We start from the raw sequence: 12,770 nt of genomic DNA, 5'->3' as shown, positions 1-12,770 counted from the left end.
TGTGCTGCAGGGCTGGCCTTTTATACTGCCGGCCACACCCAGGTACTTCCGGCAAGGGGAGCAGGGCAATCTAGGCTTCGCCCTCCTAGGGTAGTGTAATGTTCCCTCGCTTGGAGGGAGGCCACTTGGCCTCTCTACACCATGACTTCCAGTTCATCCTACTTGTTCCCCATACTCTTATCATTTGTATACAGGCACTGAAAATATTTTCCAAACTGCCTTGTTGCTTTTCTTCTTCCCTTTTTAATGCAATTTAATCAGATCTACACAAGACCTCCAATAAAGTGGCTGAGAATCTGTACAGGGTAATTTCAGAATCAGGGCCTTTGTGCATGTGTTTAACCATAAGGGCAGTATCATTGTTTTTTCAAATGGGAACTCAGATTCTGGAGCACAATTCTACAGTATGGAGTGGACTCTGTAGCAAATTCTATGATCACAGAATCATGGAACACAGAGGATCCTGCACGTAAGCATTCATATAGACCCTCAGAACTAACCCTCTTCACCTTACTCCAATAGGACTACTTGTCTGAGTAAGGTAGGTTTGGGGCATGCAGGTTTAAGGACTCGGTATGTGCAGCTTTCATGAAATTGGTTGGTGTAATCTGAGTTGGCAGACAGCTTGAAATTACAGTAGAACCTGAGAGTGACAAACACCAGAATTACGAACTGACCAGTCAACCACACACCTCATTTGGAACCAGAAGTAGACAATCAGGCAGCAAAAGAGACCCAAAAAGGCAAACATAGTACAGTACTGTGTTAAACATAAACTACTAAAAAAATAAAGGGAAAGCAGCATTTTTCTTCTGCATAGTAAAGTTTCAAATCTGTATTAAGTCAATGTTCAGCTGTAAACTTTTGAACAAACAACCATAACGTTTTGTTCAGTTACAAACACTTCAGAATTACAAAAACCTCCATTCCTGAGGTGTCCATAACTCTTGAGGTTCTACTATAATGCTGCTTGAAGAGACGTATATCTTAGCAGAAATACTAATGTTTCAGAAAATAACATTTTTCCACTATTATCAAGTAGTATTATAGTTTCCAAACTAAATCTGGTAGAGAAGAGTGCTTCTGAAACACTTGATTTCTGAAAAGAAAAGGATTTTTCCATTGCCTAGATTAAAGCATCTGAATTTGTGAAATTCACTACAGCAATTTTAATCCTAGAAAAATGTAAGGCTTCACTTTCTAAACATTAGAACCTAATCCTACATTGTCAAAATCAATGAATGTTGCCATTAATTTCTATTGCAGCAGGATTGGGCTATAGAGATTTTTCCAAAATGGTTGTGGGTATGTGTAGACCAATTTAACTTTGAAAAATATATTTTTTTTAAATCTGTGTCTGTCTCCCTTTCTCAAAAAAGTATGCTACGCTTTTAATTCTAGAATACTGGAAGTTTTATCAGGTTTCCAACTACGGATTCCTCATTCTCCCATCTCTACTATTTTGTTCATTTTAAAATAAAAGAAATATTTTTAAATGAATGGAAAATAATGGGCACTTTGTCAAAGAGGGTACCCTAAATAGTGAGGTTTGACCCTTGCTCTCCCATTAGATGTACAAACAAGTTGGAAATGTTATCAGCCTGTCATATTGCATAGTCTGCTGTATCTTTGCCATTTTATAATGCTTGTTAAATTGTACTATAAAGAAAAATGATTGCAGGACAGATTTAGGTGTTTAGAAATATTCATTATCTTTGCATTTATGTGAATTTTGAGGGTCAAAGTTATGCATTTTTATCAGACTTCTTATCTTTCAACCTAAGTGAAGATCAATGCTTTAAAAAGGGAAGGGATTTTTCTTGAATGTTAAAATGATTTGGTACAGAGGAAATACTAATGGGGACTTTTATTACTTTATAGAAAAAAATGTGTGATTAAAAAGTGACAAAATTTTTAATATTGAGAAGAGACAAGTTTGATTTTTTTGATTCCTTTGAGTTAAGGCTGGAGAACAATCAAAGGGTCATTCATAGAAAGAATAAAATTGGTTTTTAGAAAGAACCAGTTCAAAAGTATTGATGGCCTTCAGGAAAGTAAAATGGCAAATTGGTGGGGTATTCTGGAGACACTTGTTGCTCACCATACTGTACCAGTTCTGTTGATAGAAGGCTTGGGTTTCCCGAGTTGTTTATCCTAGTTCGCTCACTAGCACTATGTACATGTTAGTGCTGTTAGAGCTGGGGGAAGTGCTAGCTGGATCTTTGTAAAGGCATGGCACATAGTGCTTCTGGTTAAATTAAGGCTTTAACAGTTATAATGCCTCCAGGCACTGCTACTGGGACAGTGCCTTCCACCAGTATGCCTCTTTACACTCAAGAGACATGGTTTAGCTCTGTTTGAGACCCTGATCATGCACTTAAGTACATGCCTAACGTTAAGCCTGTGAGTAGTCCCATTCACTTCAAGCATGTACTTAAGTGCCTACCTGAATCGGGGCCCATATCAACAGGACTAAGTGATATACATCCAAAAGTCCTAAGGCAAAGCTTTGCAACCAGGGACATAAAACCAACCGTCTATCAAATTTCTGAGCTGGAACCACAGCAAGCAGGGTGGCAGATGAAACAGCCACAAGTTCTTATTGCTAAAAGGCAAACATCGTACGGTACAAATCAGCTGTCAACGAAACCAGCATCATGTATGAGCTTGATTTCTTATGAGACACTCAATATTGCTTTCATCACTGAGGTCTAGTATGCTTGCAGTCTCCAGCCCTGTCATAGTCCAAATCATGTACTAGTATTAGCCAAGCACAAAAAGAGAATGATCCAGAATGAAGCAAAAAGAAGAAAAGGAGGCAGAGTAGCACCCTTCTTTCCCACTGTCCCAGATGCCTTTGGATTTTCTGTGAGATAAAGGATTAGTGATCTGCTTATCTCTAGGCAAAGACCCTTGGACCCAGTCCCTCCACTGTGAGGTAAAGAAGTATTTTTATCTCCATTTTACAGGTGCAGAACTGAAGTACACAGATTATTTGCCCAAGGTCAAACAGGAAACCTGAGGTAGAGCTAGGACTAGAACCCAGGTGTTATGAGTAATAATTCCATGCCTTAACCACAAGACTATGCTTCTTTCCCCTGTGAAACTTCCAGCTTCATCTGGAAGTGTTTTGGTGATCAGTGTGAGAACCTCCAATCTCTCTATGTTTGGTGTTTCTTTAGCACTCATCACAGTGGTATCTAATAGCTGATTCTTTCCACCCAGAAATAGTTTTCCTTTTCTCATACATGCCTACATGTATAATATAAGTGTTAATAAGATGTTTGCTAGAATAATTATTGTATGTTAAGAAGCTGCCTGTTATTTTTAAGACAAAAATGGGGATGGCCAACTTTAAAAAAAAATCATCAGGTTGCACGTATCCAACTGTAGTATTTTTAAACTAGCAGGATGTTTGAAATAAAATGGTACTTCCTTTGAGAAAAAAAATCCAATCTTTTTTAAAATTAGGTTGCGGGGTTTTTTTGTTCATTTCAGTTCTCATGAAAATGAATGATTGATAGTACTAGCTGAAGCTAGACATAATGTGGCAGACTCTGGGGAAACTTTCCAGATCAGTTTTGTAGTCCTAACATGTAGCTTCCCTGATATTCTAATAGTTGGACTCTCTGGAGAAGAATGTCAGTAATACTGAATAGTTCTAAATTATAGTTTGGGGATGCTGACAAATGTCCACTAGGGATTCTAGGGATTCACTGAAGTTGACCAAACTGATTTCTCATGTGAAAAATGTTGATAGATCCACATCTTCAAACAAAAACACCACTCCAGTAAAGTGGGAAGAGATTTTTATATAGAATGATGAATTGCATTCAATATTTTAAATTTCAGTTTCCTCACTGAGTCTTTGCTCTCCTTTCATTCTCGGGGCCTTTCGTTCTATTTCTGTCAGGTGGGTTGGGGTAAAAGGCTGAGACCGAATGAGTGCCACGAACAATTATTACAAAACATCACAAGCAAATGTGATTGATAACTCATAGGAACATAGGAATTGCCAGGCCAGATCAGAGCAGTGATCTATCTAGTTCCGTACCCTGTCTCCAAGAGTAGGCAGTTCTAAGTTCCATGGTAGCAGGATTAGTGGGTTGCACTGCAGACCTTCATAGCTGTGGACACTCTGTTACCTCACTGAAAACAACTGAAATACAAATTGTCTTGTCTTTGAGGGGGAAGGAAGTGGGGGGGGGGATTTTTCAGGAAAATCAGGAACATGAGAGTTGCCCTGGTCATAGGTAGACAAGGCCTCATCCAACAAAATCTGCTGCAGAGCAATATAATTGACCCAGGAGTCCGTATAGCCATGGGGGGAGTTGTTGTTGTTGCCTGAGACATGCATGGGGGATTCTGTAGGCAAGGGAGTTCCACAGCTAGGAATACTCTGGCTTACTTTCGGGGAGATTAGGGAGCCATTGTAGCAGAAATAGGCATGACCTCATATTAGTATTAATACTGAGAATATCATGATTTTAAGGCATCATGTTCGGATGATTTGGATAGTTACATGTGATGATGTCTTCTAACATATGTAATAGCTCATAAATCTCTGCTTTCTTGTCTAAGGTTTTCATCAGTATCACTTCTTGGATTGGTTAGCAGGGAATACTAAAGGCAGGGCAGCTAGCACACTTGCTTCTTTCCCTCTCTGCCATTCCTGATGTCTCCCCATCAGGCAGTCTGTAATTTTGAGCTTAACAAATGTAGTCTGGTCTTCAGCATTGCAGCATAATGTGCTGTAGCTGCAACGGTGAGCTAACTCTGGATAGTGTATTGTTACATTGCTTTCTGGATCTCCAAAAACTGTTTAAATAGTAAATTAATAATAATGTTTGTTTGTTTGTTTGTGTCATGAGACAGAGGATGTTTTGGAAAAATATGTCCATTTTTTACTTAGTTTTTAGGTGTCTAAACTCTGAGAAGGAGACAGAATTATACATTATACAGAAACTATCTTTAGTTAATAGGGCACATTGTACTTTTGTCAACTCTGTAAGGTAGGGTGTATGTAGGGGAGGGTGTGTGTGTGTGTGTGTTCTGAAGCTGCATGGTGCACTGCGTGAATAATATGTTACTTGTATTCTTGTTAGAAGTACTGTCTTGACAGCACACTGAGGAATTTTGGCTCTGAATTAAAAGCAAGAATAATTCAGGGAATTGTCACTATTCAGAATAGGGTGACCAGATAGCAAGTGTGAAAAATCAGGGGCGGGGGGGAATAATAGGTGCCTAAATAAGAAAAAGCCCCCAAAATCGGCACTACCCCTATAAAATTGACATCTGGTCACCCTAATTCAGAAGGCAGCAAGTAAAAAACAGGCTAAATCATAAGCATTGGAATATCACCATTAGAGCTGTTTTACTACAGGAAAACAAAATTAGCATATAACTGACAGGGCTGGATTTCACAGTAGGCACATGCCTAGAGGCGCCAGCATTGTAGAGGCACCTAAAAATTCAAATTTTGCCCAGCAGAGGGCAAAGCCAGCTAGCGTTGCCAGGCATCCATCCGTTTTTTGTCCAGAATGCCTGGTCAAAAAGGGACCCTGGCAGCTCCGGTCAGCAGTACTGACTGAGCCATTAAAAGTCCAGTTAGTGGTGCAGTGGAGCTAAGGACGACTCCCTGCCTGCCCTGGCTCTGCACGGCTTCCAGAAGTGGCCAGCATGTCCCTGCAGCCCCCAGATGCAGGGGCAATCAGGGAAGCTCCGCAGGCCGCTCTCGCCCCGAGCGATGCCTCCACAGCTCTCACTGGCCTAGGTGAGCCCAAGGTGTTAATCCGGCCCTGATCACTGAGCTCATTATAAATTTTAGAGATGGGGCAAAAACGCAACATGGTTTTTAACAAAAATAGTGCTTGCTTGTGTACAGGCCTTCTGGACTAGGAAACTGGGACAGCTTTGATTAATCCACTAGAGTAGTTAAATTTAGATAATGTATACGTTATTTTAATTTGAAGGTGGCTCACTTCGTGTACAATATTGTGTTCAAATTTTTTTTCAATTAGGTGAAAACTCAAAAGAAATGCCCAATAACAATAGTGTTGTTTATTACTCTCATCATGAACTTGAAGTATCATTTTAGCTATCTTGAAGCTTACGTGTGTCTTATTATGCATGAATGGCTGATAATTCTTTTTAGTTATATCAGTCTTTACTGTTAGTCATATTGAGGTCTCAACCTTTTAGATTTCTTCCCAAGAAATAAAACAGCTTTTTTGCATAAAAGATATTCTGCAAACATAACTAAGTACTGAAATATACATGTTTGCATCTAATGGCTTTATGTGTAAAAAGAGTCTACTGTGAATTTAAGAGGATTTGCTTCCCTTTGCCATTAGGTAGCCCAGGAAATACCTTTTATGATACAACATTGAGCACATCCTGTGCCAAGGGAAATGAACTTCCATGAATTTTATTAAGATTTTATTCTCCATTCTTATTTTCACATTCTAATATCCAGTCCCAGAGGAATCAGTCAGTAAAGCTGTATGACGAAGCTAGTTTTGGTAGTCTAATCAGATTCTTTAAAAAGTCAGTTACATGAAGAATCAAATTTTGTTATGAATGCTATTCAAAGTGACAGTTGTGACCTCTTCTCAGTATATTTTCTGGGTATGTGATCAGATTCATGAAGGAATGACGATTAGATCTTCACCCTCAATCAAACTTTAATGAATAAATTCATTGTCTACGTTCAGACTTGAATGCATAATTCTGTTGATAATTTCATATCAAAAGAATATTTTATGAATATCCAAATGTCAACTACTCATTATTTGTGTGTGTTTTCTCTAAACATAGAAATTCAGTAATTAACAACAGAACTATTCATTAAAATCCAAATGCTGATAAATGATAGATAAAAATGTCTTCCATTGATTAAACTTCTACAAAATTAAAAATGTATGCTCATTAGAACAATTTATGAATATGTTTCACTGCATGATATAGAGCTTTAAATTAACACACTGAACATTCAGATTAGTAGCATTCCATTTATTCTCAGTTATAGTATATTCCTCACTGCTGTTCTGATGTCTCAAGACTTGTATTTGGATTGTGTCCATTTTCTGGCCACTAATATCTAAAAAAAGGCTTTGGATATCAGTTGATACTAGCCTCTGAGAAGAAATTTGTTTTAACTGAAGTTAGTAATTGGGAATATATCTGTATTATATAGGGCTGAAGAGCATCTTTTAAATCTCGAGGGCCAGTCCTCAAGCTGCACATAAATTCTCACCCAAAAAACCATTGAAAGGAAGAGAAACAGAGAATTCCTCTTTTGCACCTTCCCTCAAAACCTGCAGAGTTCATACTCTGCAGATCATTTGTGTATGGACATATGGCAAGAGGAATTCTTTGACAGGGCCTGGGTTCAAAGGGTAAAGTTTGTACTTTTTAGCACATATGCTTACATCTTCTGTTCACCTCCCCTTCCCCCCCCCCCTCCCCCAACTGGCATGCATAATCCAGGCAGATATTGCACCCACTTGTAAGGGTCAACATGAACACAATTTGCCCTTGGCTGTGTTAAAAGCAAATAGTGCTGGAGAACCTCATCCAGCACCCACAGAAGGTTAATGGGAATCTTTCCTTTGCCTTTAACATGCATTGTCAGATCAGGTCCTGAATTTTGCCTGAGTTACTAAACTAAGGACAAGAGGAGAACTGGTGAACATAAAAAGGGCAGGACTACAAAATAATGTTAAATTTAGTCTCTTCTTAAGAACCAATCCTATGCTCTTGATGGTCAGAAGGAGTGGGAGTTTTGCCTGTTTCAGTTGTGTGGGGGTAGGCTTATAGCTGAACAGTGAGAAACATTCACTGATCAAGACACACAGGTGAATAAAAGAAAGACACAGAGATGGGTTTAAGTGCCAGGTGGGATCTGTTTCTTACCTAATCCAATCCACAACCAAAATGTCAGCCCCAGACAAGTGCACTCCTTCAAAACCTCCAGCACATTGTACTGGATGTCCCTTTGTGAAATCACTGAGCCACCTGCATCCAAAAAGATTGATGGCTCCCTGCCATACATGTTTCATGAGTATTTCTAACTCAACCAATCTCAGGTTTGGCTGTGACTGTCTAATCCTCCCATGTCCCTCTGAATCCTGCAGGCCCCTCGATCATTTTCCCCGAGATAAATAACTAGGACATTAAGTGGGTATAGTTCACCCATCAATAAGTGCAGAAGAGACATGAGCTGATTCCAGAATGAGCCCTTTTTGCCAAACCATTGAAGGCAGACAACCTCAGTCCTGAAGCTCAGCGGCAGTCCGTCTGCCATCCTGGCTGCCTGCGTGTGGGCCTAATGCACAATAGAGTGCCTGAAAATCCAAACATCAACCTTGTCTCTGATGTCTCCTGCAATCACAGACAGACAACATAAGCTCATCTTTCCTTCCCCAGTCACCCATCAAAGGGAGCACAGGTCCTGTGACAGTCCAATTTCCAGTGTCCAATTGCCTGGACTCACTGGGAATTAAAACCCTCCGATGCTGACTGCCAGTTAATAATGTCACTACTGCCTGAATGTTGTACCAAAACCAAACCCATTTATTTCTAAATTCCTGGCCCTACATATTGGAAGACACCAATATTAGTGGAAAACTCAAATGGGACAGCTCTTGTTGTAAGACTACTACTACTCAGGCTACCTCTGTGCTCCCTTGGTAATACAGTCTACAACAAATTCCCCCCGAGGTATCCAGTTGTACCTGAAACTCTGATTCCAGTACGCAACTGGATCGCCAGATTGTTAGCCCACTAAACTGTTCCAAAAATGTTTCCCATACCTCCAAATCTTCCCTCATTTCTATGGTCACCCTGATAAAATTATGAGGCCCTACCCAGCACCACCACTCTCCATGCAAAGTTTAAGTGCCCCATGATCACCTGTACCCATTTTAGTATAACTTTCCTAGAACCTTTGAGTACCCTTATCAACAGCCTTATATTATCTAGCTTTTCTTTGGGTAGCTGTGATACATAGTGCCTTGTATCCAATTCAGTTCCCAAATATGTTAACTTCTGTGTTGGGCCTTCTGTCTTTTCTGTGGCCCCAAGTGCTGCATGTAGGGACAGGATGGAAGATGTCTTTCCTTTGTTCATCCTCACAAGGTCCAAGGAAAAATCAGTACTAGCACCCCGGGTTAAAATTACAGTGCCTGAATGGCTCAGTATAGCTCTAAATAAATGGAATAGAGCATGAGATTTTAAAAAGCAATTCAGCAATAGTGGCCTAACTCTGCTCCCCTTGAAGTCAAAGTGAGTTTACCATTGATTTAGAGTAGATCAAGTTAGGCCAAATTTGAATACCCAAAGTCTTTTACAAAACCAGAGAGCTTAAATAAAAAGATATAAACCCCACAAAGGGCATCTTAGCTACAATCATTTATGAACCATAAAGACATTAACTAGCTACATTGGCTTGTCACAGTGGTTATAATTAATAAAGGGAATAGTAACATTCAAACAAGGTTATATAGTTTTGCCTTGCAGTCCTTTTTGATGCAGCATTGTGAGTCATCATCATCTTGACAAGTTATTGACCAATAATTTTCCACATGAACAAAATAGATTAACAATGTAAATTTGCTTCCTTGTTTAAAAACTGGCTTTTCTTCAGTATCCAAAACTGTGTTCCAATTAATTTATTTTCTTTCTTCCAGAAATAGTGTTCACACTGAACAATCTTTATTCTCAGTACAGTAAATTGAAAAACAGCTACGATTAGTTATCTCAATTCTTCTGACTGCCCCATTCTGCCATCTAGTGGCACTATGAATACACTACTTTCAAGAAATAAATAACTTTTTTTCAAGGAACTCCTCTAATTTGTGATAATTAACACAAATTTTTGTTGAAGGACTGTATCAGGAAAAAAATCATTTTACTCTTAAAAATGCAAAATAATTTTCCAGATACAAAATGTAATAGATAAAATGTAACTGATTATAGTGTATAAATATAATATTATGCAAAAGACCGCCACAGTGTGAATTTGTTAGGGGGTAAATAATTGAACTGTGGTGATCGAATTTTTGCAAATGCCTTTTTGCAGTAGTAGTGTCATAGAGTTTAAAGCCAGAAAAGACCACCAGATCATCTAGTCTGAGATTCTGCATATCACAGGCCACCAATACCAACATTGTCATTTATAGTAAATTGCCAAGGCAAAACTGTATTATCAGTCTATTTCACAGACAGCAGAATATGGAACCTCAACAGCAAGGGGGTTTACTTATTTATTTTTAAGGTACTTGCAGTTCTGTATTCTAGTGATACTGAGACATTTTTAATATGTCTTCCAGGGTGGAAAAATCCCCATAAGATGGACTGCCCCTGAAGCTATAGCCTACAGGAAGTTCTCTTCAGCAAGTGATGCATGGAGCTATGGGATTGTCATGTGGGAAGTGATGTCCTATGGAGAAAGACCATATTGGGAGATGTCTAATCAGGATGTAAGTACTGCATGAGACCTATCTGCCACTCTGATTAAATGTTCTTTGCAAATGATTGTTATCCCTTTCATTTTTTGCTGTCTTATTTACTTTCTCACTCAGATCCTCAGCTAGTATATATCAACTTAACTCCACTGACTTCAATGAAATTTTGCTGTTTTACACCAGCTGAGGATCCGCCTCTCTATAAGTAAAATTTTGACTGGCTTCCTGGAACGGCTAAAGCCACACCACAAAAAGTCCTAATCAGTTTGCCAGATTCTGTGATTGGATGTGTGCAGCTTCCATCCAAGTCAGTGGGAGCCTTGTGCCTGAACCTGAGGATACAATTTGCTCAACAAAGCAATATATCAATTCCTCCATGAATAATGGTGTTATACCAGTGATCAGTTTGGTCCAATATATCTACAGCATCCTGATGGTGCCCTTCAATGAACATACTTTAGGTGATCAATCCCAAAACACTCCTGGGGCTAATGGGATACAATTTGAAGCTGCCGTGAGAAGAATATTTCTAGTTCTGCTTCCTAATAATTAATATACAATGTTTTCTTTACAAACTACCTGTAGTTTTACATTTCGTACAGGACAATGTAAAGGTATAAAGTGATATATTTTCCTCTGCCATTTGCTCAAAATAGTTTCAACTATATCTATGTTATTCTTAACTAGAACAAACATTATCTTCTAAGGAAGTTGAAAGTTTGTTCTGTAAACTATAGCACTGAAGGAGATGGGGCAATTTTTATCACAAGTTAAGTTTTCTACAAGTACTGCAATTGAGGATGGCACCCCCATAGTTTAGAACAGCATGTCTAAGCCTCACTCAAGAGACAATCTCCCTGTCATGGTGCAGAATGACAGCCATCCCATTCTTATCACTCCTCATGCCCCTGCATAATGTAGATATATCTTTATATCACAAAACTTTTCCAGATGATTATTTTTTACATTATTGCAAGGATGTTGTCTCTCCAAGCTGACTGACAACTTCTGTTAGTTTCAGGCTGATTCGTCAAAAAGAGGTTTGACAGAGGTACTTTTATTAAGGAAGCCAGTTTTTTCAGAATGTTGCAGCAGAAAAAAAATCATCCATGGCAACACTGCCATATAATCAACATTATGCTGTACCAAACATATATCACTGGGATGCAGTACAATATGTGCCAAAGTGCAACTGTTGCCTCAAAATATCTCTTTCGCAATACAATCTGATGAAGTTTCATTAATTTGATCAAGATGTTAACAACAAGTAAATGTGACATTCCAAACATTCAGTGGCTTTAAATTGCATTGGGAAATTCCAAGTAGTTAGGCATACAGTGTGTAAACCTACCTTTGCAGCATATTGTGGCCTATGTTTTAGCACAGTAAGTAACTCTAAGTAAGCATGAGTTTGTTTTACAGAAATTATATGAATTTCCCAAAGGTCAGTGATACTGTAGTTCTGGCAAGGGAAATGGGGGTGGGGGAAGTGTGCACAGAGCAGATGTATAAAAGACACCGTGCAAACTTTTGCTGACAAGTCTTACATAAATATGGAGAATCACAGGTCCTGTTGTAGCAAAAAGGACACTAGCTATATGAGCTGACATTCTAAACTGAATTCAGAGGTGATATATATGGTGGTGTTACTCCCTCATCAGAAAGACAGTACAAGTGTACCCTAGATACCAAAGGATGGAAGAAGATACAGCAGAAAAGAAATATGAAAACAAATTAAGGTCGGGACCTTTTTCTGACATCATTCCACACTCTCTTTGTTAGTTGCTTTTCCTGCTATTCTCCATATTTCTGCTACATTAGTGTGTAAATGTATCTCCTTATGTCCACTTCCTACATCTAGCTGACACCACCATTTACATCACTTCAGAAATAGCTTATATTTTTTTACAGATCTGCAAAGATATCAGCTATTATGACTGTTTTGTAAAATCTTGCAATACATTTTTTTAAGTGACACTTCTAGTAGTTGGCCTCCAAATTGGCCAAACCCATGTCCCAGATAGCTTTCACCTCATGCCTGTTGGGTCTTCACCGAGCAGCAAGAAAAAAATTAGAAGTTATACTCTGTTAATATATTAAATGCCCTTCCTAGCCTGGCTACTGTGGGCTTCAGCACCAATGGTCAAAATTGTTAGAATTTTTTAATTCACTGTCACAGATCACCCTACACAAGCATATAGAAAAGTATTTACATAGATCAACATTTTCAAACCTAACAGTCTAAAGTTAGTCTGATAAAGTGATATTTAGGCATCTGAATAAAAGTGTTCTGATTTTCAGAAA

General features: G+C 38.7%; 1 protein-coding gene across 5 annotated transcripts in view; it reads left to right on the top strand.

Annotated features, from left to right (window-relative positions):
- Positions 1-12,770, top strand: part of EPHA6 (EPH receptor A6) — an 861,217-nt gene that overhangs the window by 828,292 nt on the left and 20,155 nt on the right. For all 5 annotated transcript variants that reach the window (XM_048870007.2, XM_048869981.2, XM_048869987.2 and 2 more), the window contains one exon: positions 10,332-10,481. In XM_048870007.2, the coding sequence (XP_048725964.1) occupies positions 10,332-10,481 (150 nt within the window). The remainder of the gene's footprint in view (positions 1-10,331; positions 10,482-12,770) is intronic.

This window comes from Caretta caretta, chromosome 1 (assembly GCF_965140235.1).
Source record: "Caretta caretta isolate rCarCar2 chromosome 1, rCarCar1.hap1, whole genome shotgun sequence".
In the NCBI taxonomy this organism is placed as follows: domain Eukaryota; kingdom Metazoa; phylum Chordata; order Testudines; family Cheloniidae; genus Caretta; species Caretta caretta.
Note: the sequence above shows the minus strand (reverse complement) of the source record. Positions and strands in the feature narration are given on the sequence as shown.